Source organism: Cyprinus carpio, chromosome B6 (assembly GCF_018340385.1).
Source record: "Cyprinus carpio isolate SPL01 chromosome B6, ASM1834038v1, whole genome shotgun sequence".
NCBI classification, from domain to species: Eukaryota; Metazoa; Chordata; class Actinopteri; order Cypriniformes; family Cyprinidae; genus Cyprinus; species Cyprinus carpio.
Window position 1 is genome coordinate 7477036 of NC_056602.1, and position 20598 is coordinate 7497633.

Genomic DNA, 20598 nt, shown 5'->3' on the forward strand with positions numbered 1-20598 from the left:
CATTGGAATCTGAGCTCTCACACTCAAACAGTCCAGTTTATGTGCAAATCCGTCTTTAGTTTTGCAATTATTAACATTTATTCTTTACATTTTTGCGTCTTCCTCACTCAGAAAGCACCAGTATCGAGGCTTTGAACTGCTGCCATTCCATCATGTTAAAGGTAATTTATGTGCTCCAGCTCAGTGTTCTTTTTTTAAAGAGCCCATGCTTTGTTGGCTCAGAATGAATGACATTCAAGAACAGCATGTCATGATCACCTTTCCCTCCAAGCACACACTGGTCGATCCAGTGTCATCTGTCAACTGATGACGTATGAAGTTCATAAGTGTACTGTAAGACATCCGAAATAATGGTCATCTACCTCTGTCTTTTGACGTAAACAACTACATTAATTTTCCTGATCTTATTATAACATTCAGTGCAAACTGCCTTGGACCTAAATCATGAATCTGGTTCACATAAATCAAAAAAAAGATGTACGCCTTATTAATGAATGTCCAAGAAAAAAACACAAAATGCAGACTTTAACTTTTAATGCTGACTTCTGATCCATTTGGAGCTTTCAGAACCAACTGCGCAGGGGCAGTGACCTGCTTCTTTATGTGCAAATCTTCGTTCACAAGCTCTTTGTTCAGTCAAATTGTACTTAGGATTGAAATGGTTGACACTAAGATGAGGTCAACACATTTTTTTGTTCTTTCTCTATGCAATCGCACAGCAGTTTTCTTTTGATGCACTCTTCTTTCTGGGAAGTGAAGTATTTTTGTGGTCAGTTTTCTGAAACTGTTCAAGTCTTTATTTGAGAAAACGGTTGGAATAGTTTCAGCTTTCCTCTGCATATTTGAGTATCCGTCATCAATGTCACTGGCACACTGGAAGAAGACGTTGAAGATCTTGCTCTGTGATGAACCACAACACTCAAGATTTGCATGCTGAGCTAATTCGGTCTTGAGATGTTTTTCTGCATTTTGCTGTTGTTAAATTAAGCAGTTATTGCAGAAAGTTCACTCGGCATACACAAGCACTGTGGTATCCAATGTTAAAATCAGTTCTTTCTTGTGAAGTATTCTCAAAAGTGCCTCTGACAGTGTTATGGACTTGTCTCATTACATCTCTGTACCCAGTAATAGCTTTGAGTTCAGTCTCCCATTTTAAAGCTCAACAGCCTAATACATTATTTCTTTTATTGACATTGTTTTATTTATTTGATGGTTAGATCTGACTAAAGCACAGATAATCTGAGTGATGTAGATAATCTGCAGGGTATTTCACGTTCAGAACACCAGAAGGACGGTGGGTTTGAATAAATGGTCACAAAATCCATTTCCAAGGATCAGAGATCAGGATTTTGATGCTTTTGCGTGTGACTGTAATCATTAAAACTGTAATGACGAAAAGACTGTTGATGTTTACAACCATTAACACTTGAGATGTTGCACGGATACCATAGTTCATGTTATACTTTGGGTTCAGGAAGGTGCAGTTTTTCTATGCTGAGCCAAGGTGTGCATATTAACCATGTATGAATGTATGTGTGTGCAGTATGTATGAAGTTTCGATCATTTTTGAAGAAAATTGTTTTGTTCCAATTGTTTACTGATTCGTAATTCATATGGATGGCAATAAAACAATGATTGGGAAATGAAATTGTCATCCTCAGTATTTTAGTAGGCCTTTATTACAATAACAAAAACTGTTTTCCAAAACTTTATTGGTTGAACAAGTCAAAAAGTTTTTGAGGAAATTATTTTTGCAAATCATTTGGTGATGGGGTCAATGAGTTTTAGGTCGCATTTAAGTGGCATTTATATTGGTCTATTTCCACTGTCAAGGTGGCAAAAACATGTTCACCAGCGACTGTTGAACCCTTCCATTTTTGCAAAAATAATTACATTCATGCTGCATTTGCATAATAGAAAATGTATAATAGCTTCTAGTTACAAATTAGCACATATTTTGATTGGACTCTTGACCAGTGATGTCAACAACAACAAGTGTTTCTTCTTTCTTATAAAAGTGCAAATCTATTTATTTGCCATCTTATGCCTGATTAAATGGTTTGTAGCATTTTAATATTTGCGTTTATTGTTTGCAGGCTTGTCAGAATGGAAAAATCTGTGACACATTTTTGAACAACTACTTTGGCCTTAAGGATAAATATCTTTGTACTTTTTTTTGTTAAACTGATTTTTGGATAGTAAAGTAAAGAGAGCGAAGAGATTAAGTTTTCAAATTATGAAAATTAAAAAAAAAAATCCAAATCATGGAGCTCAAGGGGCATCATAAAAATGCTCTGGATCATGTTGTGTTAAACAGAGTTTTCACTTTATTTGGACTTTTAAAACAATATAAAGTGTTTCAAACCGCTTTATAATAATAAAAGGTAGAGTTAGTAAAAGAAATATGGGAGACCATATCAATGATTAGGTGCCAATTAAACGGATAGTTCATCCAAACTAAATTCCTCTCACCTGCAAAATCACAATAGTACAGTGGAGATTAAATTAGAGAACAATCTATAAATACTTGTTATATTGTTAATCTTCATCGCTCAGTATTTTTAAATGGAATATTAGCTGCATATACATCTTTTCTACTAACATGTTTGACAAAATATACAAGGCAAAAACTGTATTTGTGGAAAGTGCAGTATGTTTCCTAGCCATAACGTTGGTCGCCATATAAAATGTTTCCCATCAGACCTCAAATGAAACTTGCTCTTAGTGAACTTTGGAGCAGTTCTCCTCTCTCCACACAACATGCTTCTCCGCAAAGGTGAGCTTAGCCTTTTGAATCTTTCTGCTGATGAGGGTCTTGGTCACTGCAGAGTGCGATTTCACTCCGACTTCTCTTGAACAGGCCGAGACAGATCCTAACCCTGTTCAGCGCTGAACTGGCAAGCAATTCCAGCTGCAGTGCTGAACCGATTCCCCATTGGGAGTCTCTGCATTATCCTGTCCTCTCATGAGCAGTGTAAAAAAAAAAAAAAAAAAGTGTGACTGTGTCATTCGCTCTGCTGTTTTAATCAAGAGGATTACATCCCATGTATGTGTGCGTATGTGATGAAGAATGTATTCAGTGTGGGATCATCAGATGTTTAATGTGTGTGAGTGGGTCAGAGAGAGAGGTGTTCAGTGAACAATGTACAGTGAGGAATGACTGAATCTTAATCACAGAGTGAGTGTGATCAGTGAGAATCACTGATTTCATGTGTTGTGTGTGATTACGTGTTATGATGAATCAATAACTGAAAGCCTAAAGGAGTTTTGTGATAGAATGACGTTTTGAAAGAATGTGAAAGGACATTCACTCACAGACACATCCTAACTCACTCTCCAGTCCCTCCCTTCCTAATTTCCTCCTTCACGTTCCTACACACTCTCTCTCCCTGGTTGACTCATGTGCTTGCAAGGGATTAAAGAGGATAGAGAGGGATTACACTTCTTTTTTCCAAGAGGACTTTTCCGTGCTCTGCTATGGAATACTATTCACGTTATTTCTCTGTTTATACCATCATATCTGAGTAAGTTAAAACTGGTCATCATCATGCAAACCCTCTTTAGAAGCTCCTCAGTGTGTTAAATTCTAAACTGGGATCTAAACAGAGAAGACAAACGGAACGTGAGGGAAGAGGGAGGTGAGTGAACAGGATTTGCTACTTAAGTCTCTGCCTGGATGTGGGTTTGTGGTTCTTGCTTCCCAGACTTATCTACGAGGAAGCTCCCTGTGCGACAAATGTAGTATGCTGTTTATTTACACTAATTATTAATCCTTCCTTGTGTAAGTTCCTGGGATTCTCCAGTCGGATTCAGCATTGCTACATGTAAAAAACTATCAGATTTGGTTATGCAAATGGACTCTGAGGTAAAACCATTTTTAAAAGGACAGTAACTCTCAAAGGATATTTGAAAATATGACGTGAAGAGTTTTATTTCACACTCATTTAGTCATAAATTCTGAAATTAGGTGCGCCTGTCTTGTTCAAAAGATATGCAAACTAATATCCAGTATTCACCTGTATTCTCCAGTATTCCAATATCCAATATTCACCTGCAGGGATCATAACAAATCATGTTTAGAAACATGCTTTTTCATCTGTTATTGTTATTTAAGTAGCATTTTTTAAATCCAAAGCCACTCAGGCTGCAGTTATTACCAGGACAGGACCCTTGGAGTAACCTGTACTTAAGTGTTTTCCTCAAGGTCAAAACTGTGACAAGGGCATTCGTGGACCACCTCTATTCTGGGATTTCTGGATTTAACCTAAGACCTCTGGGATATCAGCCCTTACACCTTAACCAGTTAATTTTCTTTAATTTGCAAATATATCATTCAAATGTTTATCCAAAATAACGTATTATACACTAAGAACAATGACAGTCCCTATGAACCAATGATACTTTTGTTTAATTCCCTATGAACCAATGATCCTTAGAGTTTTGACCTAGGTTTTAAGTGCATATCCAAATCATAATGTCTCATATATTAACCACTAAAGTAAGATAAGCCTGGAAACATGAATTGTATTTAGAATGCATTTCCCAAAGGCATCGTAAGGCTAAGTAGATCATAGAGATCATCAGTGCCAATGGTTCAACGGTACTTAGGCTTATGGTGGTTTTGTGAAACGCAGCTCTTGTTAGAACGTCTTATACACACCGTAAGAGGATGTAACAGCACGAAGCATATGAATTTAGCAGGCACAACTGATAAGCAATTATTTAATTCATATGCTTATTCCTGCAGCTGTATATGAGGAGGGTCAGTGCATCATTTTTTCGTTCCCTGAATCCCAAAACACTCCAGGATTGACAATGAGACCAGACGTGGAGACTGATCCTGGGTCAGCTCCACTGGAGATGGGAGACAAAGGTATGATGCTGCATGTAGCTAATTTTGGAAGCTGATAGCTTAATTTTAGTTTAGCTCTGAAATTTAACAGAATGTTTAGCTGCTGAAGAAGTCAATGAGCATCACATATAAACAATAGGAGTTCTGAAGGTGCTTGCATTATATGTTTCAGGCCTGACACAGATCTTGGCTCATGTGATTGCTGAAGTGAGGAGCTCTGTCAATAAAGATATAAATGGAGCTGAATTGTTGTACAGTCTCCTCAATGCCCCCTGGTTGCAGTCCCTACTAAAGGTAGAGTCCCTCCTACATACACCTACTTAGTAACATTCAGGGTTCAACTCCTCCAGTAAGGGTTCATCATCTTTTTTTCTCTGCAGGTGTATGAATGTCTACAGAGGCACCTACAGGGTCCAGCTAGGCCGAATCTTTCCTATTCATCTGGACTCTCTCTACAGGTCAGCTTCATTCTCACAGTCCTTAATTTTTGCCATAGTTTTTGCCACTCGTACCTTGTAGTATCAGTTCATATCTCCTTGTTGGAGTTCAAAATATGACCTCTAAAGCTTGATCTCTTGGAGTGCCTGAGGACTTGCAGACTTTGCAGATTATACCAATCATAGTCTTGGACTTACGACCTCTTGACACCACATGAACATGACGTTCTTGCTCTGTGACTTTGGGTTTAGGTTTTAGCCTGAATCTTGGGTTTATGAGCTCTAGTGTTGGCCTTGGTCTGGTTTGGATCTAAGTCTTAGAAAAGGGGTGAGCAACTTCGACCCTCAAGATCCATTGTCAATATAATCTAACTAAAGTCTCAGGATGATTTGAAATTTACATGCAGGTGTGATCGATTAGGGTTGGAGCTAAACTGCAGGACAATAAATCTCAAGGGGCAGATTTGTCCACCCCTGTCTTAGAGGTCTTGGTCTTTTCTCCAAATTTTTGTACCCATGCATTTTCATTTCCTAATAAGTTTTTTGACTCGTGTTTTGTGCACTCTAGATTATGTCTGATTTGCTAGCAGTCCAAAATCCCTCAAATGACGCTCGAGAACTGTATGCCCTCCTTATGCCCTTTTTAGTAATGGTGAGCTTTATTTGAGTATTTTTTTGGTGTTTTGGGTGTCAAAGTCATTTTCTTAGCCATCAACCTCTTCATTAAAGAACCTTTCTAAAGTCTAAGGCCAGACATTTTTGTAGTGTTTCAGGGCAGACTTTATGGGGCAGTAAATGCTGATAGATACTGTTGTTGTGCCTTTCAATTACAAGGTTTTAAAGAAATACTTCCAGTATTCTATTAGTTGTTTGGAATGTGTTGTCGACCACAGAAATACCAGAAACCACATGTATTTTTCAGGCTCTTCTCTCTGCTCATGACACAGTAAGTTTGAGGGACTATGAGCCAGATCTGCCACCGCTGCCTAAAGACCTGCCTGAAGATGAGGAAGCCATGAGGATTGTTTGCTTGGTCAAAAACAATCAAACTCTGGTGAGCATTACCAGTAAAAAGAGTGGCAGGCAAATCTAAGGCTTGCTTTTACTAACCTGTGATTTATTTTGACTCTTTCAATGTACGTTACTGAAGCCTGTCTTTCAGATCAGCATAGCAACAAGGTTCAGTTATAAAGAATGGTTAAAAACCTTGTTGCTTAGGAAGAGTTTTAGACATGAGGTTTTTCCTCCTATGTTTTAGATTTTTTAGGTTGACTAATAGCTGATCTGATCAAGTGTTCTAGTAAAAGTGTTTCTGGTAACTCTGAGCTGTGTGTTGTCATGGATAGACCGGAGCTGGTAGAGAGTTTCAAAGCCACTGGGACACTTTAAGGCATGCAACCCACTGTGGACTCTTCTCAGCTGGGAGACGTCTGGGTGGAGGCTTAAATACCATGTTGGATGGTTTCCACATCCACCAAGACTCCTGCGTCCCCAAGCGTTGTTGCTGCTCCCACCACTGCACACCACTGCAACACTTTGGGCAGTTGCCACCAGAACAAAACATTATGGGAAACAGAGCCTCAGTTCCTCCACCCCTTGTGCCTGTAGCTCTTTTGTGATTGGTAAGGACCAAAACCCTGTATTAGAGGTTCCCATTATTACATTCATCAAGATTTGCGACTTGTATGCCTCTGCTGAAAGCATTATCTAATTAGTGTTCTTTGTCTTCTTGTCTTCATCCATTTCACTATTCATTTCTCATTCTTTCTCTGAAGACAATTGATTGACAATTTAGACAGTGGGGATGAGAGTGATTGCAGTTCTGTGCTACATACATTTTCCCAACCGTCCCCATGGATTTCCTCATCATCTTCCTGCTTTCACACTTCAAATCCTTCTCCACAACCTTCTAGGACCACCCCTCACGCTCGAACCGCTCCGCCAAGCCCAATGCACTGTCATCGGGTAAGGGAGACCATCACATGTTCCCATACAAGGCCGGCAAAAGAGGAAGGTCTGAATGAATTGCGGAATACATTGCAGCAGGCCACCAGCTGCATGGAGCGCAGTACTGAAAACGTCCACCTGCTTGGTGAGAGGATGGCCGCAGCTACCGAACGCATCTCTGAGAGCGTGCAGGAGAATTCTCAGGCTTTGGCGATGCTAACGCATGTTGTGGAGAAGCTCCAGGAGCTAGTATCCACAAGCAACACACAACTTCAGAATCGCCACATGACACAGAGACTGCAAGTAGAGTAGTTAACCGGATGGGTAGCAGATCGCTCAGTGTTCCTAACAGTCCAGCTATTGTCTCATCCTCTCGCTTTTCTCATTGTCCTTCTGGCTCCTCTTCCTCCTCTTCTTCTTCATCTGCAATCACTTTGCTAGAAAAGACAGTGCTGTCAAAGGGGAAATCTTTTAATGCCAAAACAAATCCATCACCATCTTCTCAAAGGAGACAGGTTGATGTACAACACAGGATGACCAATGGCTCCTTGACATCCAGTCCTGCCCAAAACCGCAAAGTGAATAGCAGCACATTTAGATGTTTCTTTAGCCAGAAGAACAAGAGAAACAAGAAAAAGGAATAAGGCCACTTCCATGTTTCCACGGTTATGAACATCCTTTCATATTCTTGCTGTCTCAAGCATGCAGGTCTTTCAGATCTTTAATATGTGTGTATTCATCTGATATGTCACCACACTGGTCATTGATTTTACCATTGTCACATTAGTGCATGTCCAACCATTTTGGAAGTGATATTTTGAGTGTTTTGTTTGTTTTTTTAAATTGGTCATTCTCATTGTTTTAATATCTCCATGACTGTTCATTCTCACATCATCATATCTCTTAATTATTTGCTTATTCTTTAGATTTTTTTCATGTAACATTGCAGTTCAGCTTGTCATTGAATATTGTTCCTGGCATGATGCTTCCATCAGATGTTTGATGAATTCATATTTTGTGCTTGATTCATATCAAATGAAGCCTTGTAGATATTTTGGATTGATGTCTGCTTTCTTCTAACATATAGGGAGCAACAATCAGGAGAGATGATGTGACAGGAGAAATATACATTGCTCGTGTTATACATGGAGGACTGGCTGACCGCAGTGGTGAGGGTTGCCTGGCTGTACTTTTTCTGAATCCCTACTCTCTATTTTTGTATATTAGTATTAAATTTCTCATGGAGTCCTGTTTCTTCTCTGTGCTTGTTCTTGAAGGTCTCTTGCATGCTGGAGACAGATTGGTGGAGGTAAATGGCCATCCTGTATTTGGACTGGAACCAGAACAGATTATACAAATTCTGGTTAGTACACATACAGTATACTCTCCTATAACATGCTGGTCCACAGAATGGTATTCTGTTACACTGTTGTGCTTCATTCCCATCCGGGTCACGGCACCAGTATCAAGTCAAGTTGCCTTTATAGCTTTAGATTGATCTGTATTGATTGTCAAAAATAACCAAAAAAAAAAAAAAAAAAACAAATTAAATTATTCTATTAGGATTTATGCAGTTGTAAGAAATGTAGTTATGTAGTTAGGTGTTTATTTGTTTATTTTAAATACCAATGTCATTGTTGCAATATGTGATTTATCTGTAAAGTACCTCTACAGAAAAATAGTGCCATAGTTTTTTTTACAGCAAGTGATCCCAAACCAAGGATCTGCTGTACCACACAGCAACTATAATAAAGAACACTATATTCCCATCAGTCCAGTTATTGCCTAATCCTCTCGCTTTTTTCATTTGTCCTTCATGTTCCTCTTCCCTCTCTTCTTCTTAATCTGTCATTACTGTGCTAGAGCAACTATCAAGGTACAGCAAATGTATCCTAAACCAAGGATCTCTTGTGCCAAACAACAACTATTCCCATTTCATTTAATGAGGAATCTGTGATCAACAAGTAAATAATGATAAATCAACAATATTCATTAATTTTTGTGTCTTAATTTCTTACCAAAGGCTCACTCCCATGGAACCATAATGTTTAAGGTGGTTCCCATCACTGACAGGCCAGTCAACAACCAAACCATGGTGAGTTAACAAACATCAACACTAGAGCTACATTAGTCAATATACTAGTCTAGATCTGTCTGAAAAAAAATATATATATTGTGCATCCAGTTCCCTGGATTAAACAGTATATTTGGCTCACTGGGAGTTTTCAAAAAAGCAGCAGAACCAACTATTGAAACAATGACACACACTACTTTATTTTCCCCAAATGTGCAGCACACAACATTTCAAAATGCATTTGCTTTGACCTTCAATTTGCAGTATGACGAATGTTCCAGAAGTAAAATCAGCTTAACATCTTTATCTTTAATAATTATTTGATTAGACTAACAAGAATAAAAACATTTTATACAAACTTGGAAAAAAAATACATAACAGTTTTTATGTCCAAAACATTATTAGATTCCACGGATGGAATCATGCATGCAGTGAGGTCATGTCATTGGCATACTACTGATGTTGTTAATGGCTTTGCTCTCCTCACAACTGTATGTGCGTGCCATGGTGGACTACAATCCCCACTTGGACCCTTCCATTCCCTGCGCAGATGCTGGCATGGCGTTCAGGAAGGGAGATATCCTGGAGATTGTGGATCAGTCAGACACTCTCTGGTGGCAGGCTGTAAAACTACCCAGTATCTCTGCCTGCGCTGGCCTCATTCCATCCACCAGCTTGCTGAAAAGGTCAGTTCTAAGAAGTCAGGGGTTAAAGGTTGGTGACAGAATAATTACACATCTGCATAGGCTGTGTGATGATGTGATGAGATTTGGCAGCTGACTTGAATGTGATGTGAGATTATGCTGATAATAATCACTCCCGGCCCCAATTTTAAAACCCAAATGTGAGTGTGTGTGCATTTGTAGGAAGCAAAAAGAGTTATGGTGGTCTCAGCCTTATCATCCTCACACTTGTGTCAAAACCTGTGAGTAAACAGTATATGCTGTTATTGTTTTATAATTGCGTTTACTCCATATGTTTTTAATTCAACTGTTTTGTATTGGATATCTTTTGTTTCCATGCCAACCTGCAGTGAGCACAGTGGATGAAGGTGAGCATTTAGTCCAGTCTAGAAATACACTGACCTGTAAGTTACAATGTTCACACTGCCCACCAAAATAGACTTACAAGGAGTAAGCAGAAGTGTGGGTGCAGAAAATATGGTAAAAACATGCTGCAAACCCCTTTTTAAAAATAATTATCATAGTTTCTAACATTGTAAATATTTATCGACAAAGTATTTTACATTAAAGGCTTTTATGAATCTTGGAAAATGTTGGTGTGATCTAGCCACCCAATACATCTTTTGTGGTTTATGCAGGTTCTATACACAGTAACATGAACATAAACAGCACTTTATATTCAGTAAATCCAGTTGATTTACTACACTACTGTTCAAACATTTGGAGTTGGTAAGATTTGATTTTGAAAGAAGTAATGTATTTGAAAAATGTCTGTTATGCTTACCATGGCTGCATTTATTTATTGTATCAAAATACAGTAAAAAGTAACAGATATATTGTGAAATATTATTAAAATTAAAATAAGTGCTTTTTTAATTTATATTTTTATATGTGATTCGTTCCTATGATGGCAAAGCTGAATTTTCAGCATCATTACACCAGTCTTCAGTGTCACATGATCCTTCAGAAATCATTTTAATATACTGATTTGCTGCTCAAGAAACATTTCTTATTATCAATGATAAAAAAGTAGTGCTGCTTAATATTGTTGTGCAAACACTGTTTGTGCATGCATTGTAAAAAAACAGACCTTAGTCTCTGATATCTTTCTTTTCCCCCACTTTTTATTCTTACAGAAGATGACATGATTGCCATTGATGAAAAATGTGTAGAAGCAGGTATTTTCTTGCCTGATTTAAATGAGTATTAAAACCTCTGCTATATAATGCTTGTTATACTTATAAATATATGTTTTTTTTTTTTCCCAATGCGCAGATGAGGAGGCATTTGAATCTGGTAGGTAAGTCCTGAAGATATCAGGAGAAACATGTACTGAATCCAGATTTAGGGTCAGTGTTTCCATCATTAACAGAACTGCCCCCTGATCTGAACTATAGAAACAACTAGATTTGTTAAAAAAATATTATGGTGTTAAAGATGAAGTATGTTGACTGATTTTTGAGTGCAGCTGTAAAAACTTTAAATAAATTGCCTCTGATAACTTTTGTTCCTGTTTCCTTCATGATGATTCATCAGAAGAGCTAAAGGATGGTGAGTGTATATAAATCATTACTGTAGAAATCATGAAGGTTAATATTATTTGCTGTTGCTGATTAGATTTTTATTTCATTGAGTCATTGCTAATTATTCTGTGTTTGTTAATTGATGCATCAACTGTGTCTGGTGTTGTGTTTCAGAGGAGAGTGAATTCAGCACCAATATTGAAGGGATTTACCTGAGTGAGTGACTCTCAGATATTACAGAATTTACTGGTTTATTATATTCACTACAGCAGATTTACGGAAGGGTATTTCTGCCATGGACCATAAAAAAATGGCAAAAGCTAATAACAACTTTTGTACATCTCACAATCTTTCACCTTAATTTTAAGAAAGAATTCTTGCAATTCATAGTTCATATCTCTCAATTCTGCATCTGTATGTACTGTATGTAAAATTATAGATTTTTATTTTATGCCAAAAATCATTAGGATATTAAGTAAAGATCATGTTTCGTGACAATATTTTGTACATTTCCTACTGTAAATATATTAAAACTTAATTTTTGATAAGTAATATGCATTGCTAAGCACAATTTTAAAGGCAATTTTCTTAATATTTAGATTTTTTTGCACCCTCAGATTCCAGATTTTCAAATAGTTTTATCTCAGCCAAATATTGCCCTATCCTATAACAAACCATACATCGATGTAGCTTATTTATTCAGCTTTCAGATGATGTTTAAATCTCAATTTCGAAAAATTGACCCTTATGACTGGTTTTGTGGTCCAGGGTCACAAATGGTTTACAGCATACTAACCACTGACTAGATAAAGGCAACTTTGGTGTGGTTTTGGTTTAGCTAAATGTTAGTTTGGTTATAAAATCATTATTACATATTACATTACACACTTATTAACGTTTCTGATTCTGTTGCATCATATGATTCTTTGCATTTATGATTGTGCTTTTATTCTGTGTACACATTATTGTGTGTATGCCAGCTGGTTTTCGAAGAAGTCTGCGTCTCTGTCGCCAACGGAGAGGTCAGGCATTTGGAACGTCCCAGTTCTGCACCCTACGCTGTCCCACGAGCTGTTACAGTTCACTGGCCAACCCGTATGAGGAGGTGGTGCGGTACCAGCACCATCCAGAGCACCCACACCGCCTCATAGCTCTGCTGGGTGAGTGTGTCTAAAATCAGCCAGCAAAATATACATATTACCTTGTGAGTTGTACAGCTTACTGTAGCTGTATGTTCTGAAACCGTCAGGTCCGTCTGGGGTCGGGGTAAATGAGTTATGCAGGAGGCTAATTGAGATCAATCCCAAGGTCTACCAAGGAGCCGTTCCCCGTGAGTTTCATTCTACAAATATGACTGTGTAATATAACTGTACATATGTAAAAGTGTACATGCGTGCTGATTTTGAAGTTGACTTTCAATTTCACTTAGATACAACAAGGCCACCCAAATGCCATGAGGAATCTGGCAGAGAATATCACTTTATCAGCCGAGAGCAGTTTGACACCATGGTCTGCAATCACAGGTGGTCTAAATATACTCAGCTGTGCATAAACAGATAATGTTTCCAGATTTACTATGTTTTTGGGGGGACTGTATAATCTTTCTATTGTTTTGTAATCTTAAGTAGGCCTGTGACCCTTTTCTTTCTTTCTTCCTCAGGTTTATTGAGTTTGGGGAGTTGAGAGGTCATCTCTATGGCACTAGCGTGGATGCGGTTAAAGATGTTTTGGCGAGTGGGAAGATGTGTGTTATTGACATTGAGCCATATGTGAGTTTCTCTTGGAAATCTATTCATCTGTTGTTATAAGTGGCGCTTGCTAAGGTTTATTGCTATTTTTTTGGGTTAGGAACAACCTCTTAACTCATGTTCAGATCCGTTGAAGAGAAGAGTGTTATTTTAGTGTTATTAATATACTAACTATACTACTATATACTATTTTTAGTTATTGTTAACTAAAAATTAAACTATTAAAAAAAATGTTGTTACTTGAAATAAAGCTAAAATAAAATGTCAAATATTACAGTAGATGAAAAATGCTAAAAATGACTAAATTAATAAAAACTAAAGCTGAAAAAAATAAACTTTTAATTTCAGTTACATTTCTGTAATTTTTGTGTGCTTTTGCCATTTTTCATAATTTTCTTATCATGTTACATATTTAAATATGACTATTTTGGTTTAATTCATTTTTATTTCAGATTTAGTTTTTAATTCCAGTTAGTAATTTTAGTGCTTCAAAGTTCATTTCTAATTTTTCATCTAATATTTATACTTTATTTTATTTCACCTTTTTTTCAGTAAACAAACATGTTACAACCATTTTAATTTTAGTAAACAATAATAACCCTGGAAGAGAATTGTGCTATTATTATGCTATTATAAAACAATTATAAACAATAAGTGTTTAATAAGAATAAATGTCATCTCTTCTGGATTACACCTGACTTGTTCTGATGCTTTACTTTGCTTTATGTTGTTGATCTCCAGGCATTAGAGTCAGTGAGGACTGCGGAGCTGAGGGCGTATGTCATCTTTATAAAGCCTCCTACTGTTGAGCAGATGAAATGCACACGAATTAATTCCCATATCATCACAAATTACTGCACCAACCGACCTTTTAAGGTGAGCTAGCATCTTTACCTATGTCCACTCAATTTATTTTTACCTTTCAATATACGGTTAGTGTCTTAATTAATCTCTGTATTTTCTCTCTTTTGAGACAGGATGAAGATTTTCAGGAGATAGAAGATGCAGGACGCAATATGGAACAGCATTACTGTCAGTACTTTGATCATGTGATAGTAAACGACGGCCTGCAGGCCGCATGTGTGCAGCTGCTGACCGCAGTGAGGAGAGCTCAGGACGAACCGCAGTGGGTACCAGCTGCATGGATCAGACCAACTCACCAGTCTTAATATGAAGAGCTCAGGGATAATATAGGACAGCGGATGGGCATGAATATGCAAATAAACTTTCTTTTCACCTTTTTTTGGGTGAGAATAATGTGTTTTGTCTGTAAAATGGTAGTCTGAATGCAAAATATGTTTACATTTTTTTCAGATTTCAATCTTTTGTTCGCCCTTGTGAAAAAATAAATAAAACCTAAACAATTATTAAGCTCTACAAAATAGATTTGGTATTTTTGAGCACTCTTAATCCTTTTTAAACTGTATTTGATTGTGAGGATTTTCAGGTCTGGAGTGACGAGGCGTTAATCAGAAGAACAGAACTAACGTCACTTGAGTTGATGTGTTTATGGAACAGTGCTATTTCCATCTGAAATGGAAGAAATTCAAATTCTTTTTACACCTAATGCTATGCACATGTCCTTTCAATGTTTTCCATTGAAGTCTATTCATAAAAAACAAGTGCTTCTATATTAAGGTAACACCACTAGCATATTTTTTTTTTAAAAATGTAAATTAGTTTAATAACTGAAAGTTTTACTCATTTCAGTCATAAATTCAGTTATAAATATTTAGCAAACACCTTTTTAAAACTTATTTGACATGCATATTTTCCAGCTCTTGACACTTTCTTAAAAAAAAAAAATGTAAATAAAAAGAATAACATATAATAGGATCATATAGTCTTTCTAGAAAAACAATTATTTTAAAACGTAGGTGTAATCTGTCTTTTCTGTACACTGTAGTATGAGCCATCTGTCTTGCCCTTTTATACTCATAATTACGTTCTGAATCGCCGCGCGCCTCTAGTACGTACAGTACGTCAGGGAAGTTAGACACGCCCACCCGTCTCCAACATCAACAATAGACAACGTGCAAAACAAAATCTCAGACCACAAACGACATGAAAATACAAAGATAATTTTTGCTCAGTAATTAACTCGATAAAGCTTTCGTTATTCAACTCCCAAGAATGGACACGGAAGCAAAGGTTTGTCACGTGCTTGAATGAGAAGCATCGTGTTCTGTTGGCAAACAGTTACTGACAGACGCTAATTAAACTACTTCATCCTTTAGTGTGCATGTTCAGAGCTGTTGTTCACATATTATTATTATATTATATGATTGTACATAGGTTCCCAGCACAAGGAGAAGAGATCTCCCTCCCATTCCTCAAGGACAGAGGGTAAGTCTGGGATATTCATAACAAATCCTGTGTGTTTGTTTCTTATACCATACCATATTAATGCAAATGAATGCAATAATAAATACAGTCAGGGTGAACATGTAGATTTGGATACACATTAGAATAAATCTCAGAAGATACATCAAAATTATATATTGGGGAAAGGGTAAATCTCACAAAAATTGTTGAGAATTGCCTAGATCATATTTGACCCCCTCAATCACAAGGAAATTAATCCTAATTTGGGGTATTCTTACATTATTCTAATGACATTCAAGCATAATTCTCATTTAGATTTTCATTAATGTGATGCTTCAAAAGTAAAGGCGTTATAAAAATGTTACAAAAAGGTTTCTATTTCAAATAAATGCTGTCCTTTTCAATTGAATACTCATAAAGGCTGCATTTATTTGTTCAAAATACTGTCAAAATAAATACATAAGTAACTAAGTGGTGGTTGGTGTGTGTGTTAATGTCAGAAGGTTGAGTAACAGTATCTGATGGTGACTCCTGAGTAGCTCCTCCTTTACATAATCCTGCTGCTTGGCAGATGCTCGTCTCAGATTTAGACTCGCATTAATCCTTGCTTTAAGTGCTCAGAGATGTTTGTTTGTACATGTCCCTTGTGTTCCCCCTGTACTCTTGAGTGGAATGGCCAAAAAGGCGACAGTAAGCTTTGTTAGACACAATATACAAATGTAGAGCCCTCAACAGGTTCAGCATCTGATGCTTGAGTTTCATTGGAACTGTTTATTGCTAACCTAATATTACTTTTGAACATTTTAGCGGGGAGCACGAGCATTGCCATCTATGCCAAGGTAAGATCACCTAGCAGATCAGATGTTGTTTAAATTGTAATTGTTTTATACTGGGAAGTCATATGCTCTTCGTTTCCTTCCTCTTTCTTCATTACACCTTCAAACACACAGTCAGGACACAGCAGGTGAGAAATGCTTTTCACATTTGACATCTCTTGGTCCAATCTTATTATGTTTCTGAGTAGGTAATAATGTTTAAAATTTTATGACGAGGCAGTTTTGCCTTATGTTTCAAGGTAAAATTGCTGTTTATTGGTTGGTTAACATTAGATTATATAATGAAGCTCTTCTTTGTCCTTCAAAGAGGAGATTCCTGCTCCAAAGAGTAGGAAAAAGAAGGTCAAGAGGGATGTGGAGAGTGTGGATGAACATGATGGTGAGTTAAGGTGATATACAGTAAGCAACACACATGATAGGAGAGAGTGGGGCTAGTTGTCACGCGGGGAAGTTGTCATAAAGTCAAAAGTCCAATGACTTGTTTCAAGCCAGTGTTATTTTAGTATCATTGATATATGGTATTTTATAGTTTTTGTTAATATTTTGAATGATATTTTATTTAAATAATAATTTTACTTACAATTGTAATAATTTACTGGGGGAACTTTTGTTCGTTTTTGTCATTTTAATTAGTTTTTATATGTTTTTTTATTTATCAATTTCAGTTCATTTAATTTTATTATTTCAGTACTTCAAGTTAAACTACTTTTTAGGGTTTTAGTCAACTATATTTTTCAAACACCATTTAAAACTATCATAAATTAGGATGCTTTTGTCATATCCTTCAAACCATTTTTTTTTTGTAATTTGTGCTAAACTGTTGGGAAACAATTGAAGATAATAAATGTGTATATGATTTGATGGCAAATGGTTTGATAGTTTTGTATTTAGTCTTTTAGATTATTACGGTTTCATTGAAATGTGCATAATTATTAAAAATATTTAACTTTATTTTGTTTTTTGTCTCCCAAACTGCTAATTCATTGGTAGGTTTCCAATTTGGCATGTTGGTGCAAAAGTGCTTCTAAGCTATTAGGTCTTAAAGTAGTGGTTTATAGTGGTGCAGTTTGGTATGTTGGTGGATTAGTGTTGTGTTGCCATTGCTTTTCCAATCTGTGTTGGAATTGTGTACACATTTGACATAGTAGAACACATAGCTACTTTTGAATGGCTTTCAAAAGAGAGAAAAAGATGGAGAAAGATGCTTTTTTGGAACCAGATGTTATAGTGACAACATCTTCCAGCAGAGTCTGGATACTAGACCTTGCAACCAGACAAACTTGACTGCTTGGTATCACCTGTACAAGCATGGTGTGCATGTGATGAGTTTGTGTCCCCTTGACCTTTGTAGATGGTGGAATGGAAATGGGAGGGCTTACAGTCGCAGACCTTCTGAATGCCAGGAACCTTTGACCACAGAACCTGTGGACAATCCGCCACAAAGGAGGAAAAAGAAGAAGAAAGCACAAGCAATTGGTAGGAACACTGTTCAAAACCATGTCCTGTTCACTACAACTCATCTGATACCTGTAGAGGTGGGATTTTACTAACATAGACACCCCAGAAATAATGCTGATTTGCTCTTACTGGTCAGATGTGGAGGGAGATCAGACAGACCTGGTGTCAAATGGAGATATGGTGGATCAGGATGTCGAAGAAGAGGTGATGCGCAAACCAAAAAAGAGGAAGTAAGTAACAAGTAAACAGGTTATAGAAAGTTTCCAGGTATTTTTTTATGCACCACTGATGTGAGTTTTTTTTTATGAAAGCTCTAATGGATTTAATTTGTCATTTCTCCAGAGTGAAACCTAAAGTCACAGAAACACAGTCCAACAATGAATTGGACATAGAGGATGATGATATCATCACAGACCCCCAGGTGCCTGTCCCCCAGCATTCCTTGTTCTCCGCTCCCCAAGGACAGAGCCAGCCTGTGGGGAAGGTGTTTGTGGAGAGGAGCCGTAAGTTTCAAGCAGAATAATGTGGATATGGTGCGCAGGTGTTTGCTTAAGACAGTTTGCTTGTTTATACATTGCAACTTTTGACATCTAAACATTTCAGTATTTCTAAGGTGAAGCTGTTTGTATGCAAGGTACTCTTTACATCATGAAATTAAGGTCAAAGTGACCTTGTATCTTTGGTGTCAGGTCGTTTTCAAGCTGCTGAGCGAGTGGACCAGTGGAAAGGCCAGTGGCCGATGGAGCAGAGCTTTATGGACAGCCGCTCAGTGTGGACCACTAGAGATGTCTCCTTGAGACTGCACAGCGGCTTTAGGTTTGCTTTCAACATCTGGTTTTAAATGACACTTTATTTTCCAATTTGTTTAGATCTGTGCGGTTGCTTTAGACTTCAACTTAAAGGGATACTCCACCCCAAAATGAAAAATTTTGTCATTAATCACTTACCCCCATGTAGTTCCAAACCCATTAAAAGCTTAGTTCGTCTTTGGAACACAATTTAAGATATTTTAGATAAAAACCAGGGCCCGTATTCATAAAGATTCTAAGAATCCTCTCAGAAAACTCTTAATTTAGCTTAAAAACTTTTACGTAGGAGTCTTAGCTTAAGATCAATTCGGGACCGATCTGAGAGCAACTCTGAGTAAGGAAAAGACAAAAACTTTCATCTTAGTGAGGAGGCGGGGTTGACCCCGTTGCTATGTATGACACAATCTTTTGAAGACTGTGATTGGTTGGTTGTCCAAGAAGGAAAAAAAAGAGTGATTTTAAGTTTAGGGTCTATTCTAATCCTTCACTTTGTATTTACATGCGTAATTTTTCCTATTTGACCGTTCTTTCTCACACACACACACATATACTTATATGTGTGTATATAAATCCTTTTTTTTATTGACCATGCTTTTAATTTCCTATAAGGTATTTGATTGGCTTAGAATGATAAAAAATTAAAAAAAATTTCCACTCATTCTCAATTACACCTGATTGCTGTCTATTTAAGTGGTGGTTGAATGTTGGTTTTAATGTATCAACATGGAATCAAAACCAAGAAGGGCGAGGAAAGCCCAACTGGACAGAGGAGCAGTGTTTACTGTTACCCCCAGTTAGTGGATGAACACAAGGCCATTCTTAAAGGAAAAAATTCGGGCCGGGGGGTGTCACAGCACGGGACAAGAAGCAGACATGGGAGAGTGTTATAGCACAAACTATTAAACGGTTCATTCCCCTGCTTGTGCGGACCAGGGAAGCCTGCTATATTCATAAATGCAGTGGACACCACCCCCCCCCAGGCCCACCTTTGAGGCCTGCAAGGTGGGAATGTCCAGCGTGGAAACGAAATCATGAACTGCGACACAAGAAAGAGGTTCTGAAAGTGCTGTAATTGTTTGTGTGATCACTCTGCTTACAGAACGGTTGTGACCAGACCCAAAATCATCACTACTGCAGTGTTGCATTTTCCCAGTTGCCAAATATCGTAATGTAGTGATTACTTTCAGTTCTGGTCGCTAGTGGCATTTCTGCGTTTGTGGCGGAGAGGTTAGCGTGTCTCTAATAAGATCAGTCACAAGACATGATCCCTGCCCGATCTGCAATCTATAGCGTCCTTATTAACTCCCTGTCATCCCATCGTCTGCCAACACATTTCTTCTCCCTCTTTCGTCTTTCTGCCATTTTCTCACTCTGCTAAAGAAACTCTTAAGCCTCTTAAAAGTCCTCGTCCGTGCTCCTAACAAGTTTGATCTTAAGACCTCTTTTTAAGGTTAAGATGCTTTCTGAATTACTTTTTTCTTTACTGGGATTTTTTCTTTATTTTAAGAGGTAAACGGCCCACATTTCTAAGAATTTTCTTAGACCTTGTGTCACTAGGAGCTACTCTTTGCATTAAGATTCTTTATGAATACGGGCCCAGGATGTCACTAGGAGCTACTCTTTGCATTAAGATTCTTTATGAATACGGGCCCAGGAGAAAAGTATAAAAGCATCGCCAGAATACTCCATCTGCCCATCAGTGATTCAACCGTAATAGTATGAAGCGACGAGAATACTTTTCGTACACGAAAACAAAAAAAAAAACAACGAAAAAATACACGAAAAGACTTTATTCAATAATTCCTTTCCTCTGTCTCTCTCTAAATCAGCGTAGCACCTTTTTGGCGAATCTGAGCAGTACGCAGACGGTGTACGCTCTTCTGTGTCAGCCGCACTGTGCTGATAC

At 37.4% G+C, this 20598-nt stretch overlaps 1 protein-coding gene and 1 pseudogene across 1 annotated transcript; both read left to right on the plus strand.

Annotated features, from left to right (window-relative positions):
* Window positions 1-4521: 4521 nt before the first annotated feature.
* LOC109089034 (MAGUK p55 subfamily member 4-like) lies at window positions 4522-14641 on the plus strand. Its single transcript, XM_042725490.1, has 21 exons — window positions 4522-4873; window positions 5025-5146; window positions 5233-5310; window positions 5858-5941; window positions 6212-6343; window positions 8324-8405; window positions 8514-8599; window positions 9260-9331; window positions 9800-9996; window positions 10177-10235; window positions 10344-10361; window positions 11130-11171; window positions 11269-11289; window positions 11530-11544; window positions 11691-11732; window positions 12497-12676; window positions 12766-12846; window positions 12946-13039; window positions 13177-13285; window positions 14006-14140; window positions 14242-14641. The coding sequence occupies exons 1-21, from the start codon at window positions 4732-4734 to the stop codon at window positions 14431-14433; spliced, it is 1983 nt and encodes a 660-aa protein (XP_042581424.1). The 5' UTR covers window positions 4522-4731; the 3' UTR covers window positions 14434-14641.
* Window positions 14642-15220: 579 nt separating this feature from the next.
* LOC122137640 lies at window positions 15221-18766 on the plus strand (annotated as a pseudogene).
* The last annotated feature ends 1832 nt before the right edge of the window (window positions 18767-20598 follow it).

Excerpts from the sequence above, each read along its gene's own strand:
- LOC109089034 (XM_042725490.1), top strand. The coding sequence starts at position 4,732 with ATGCTTATTCCTGCAGCTGTATATGAGGAGGGTCAGTGCATCATTTTT. Across the intron at positions 6,344-8,323 it reads TCAAAAACAATCAAACTCTG|GGAGCAACAATCAGGAGAGA; the intron begins GTGAGCATTACC and ends TCTAACATATAG. Across the intron at positions 8,406-8,513 it reads AGGACTGGCTGACCGCAGTG|GTCTCTTGCATGCTGGAGAC; the intron begins GTGAGGGTTGCC and ends TTGTTCTTGAAG.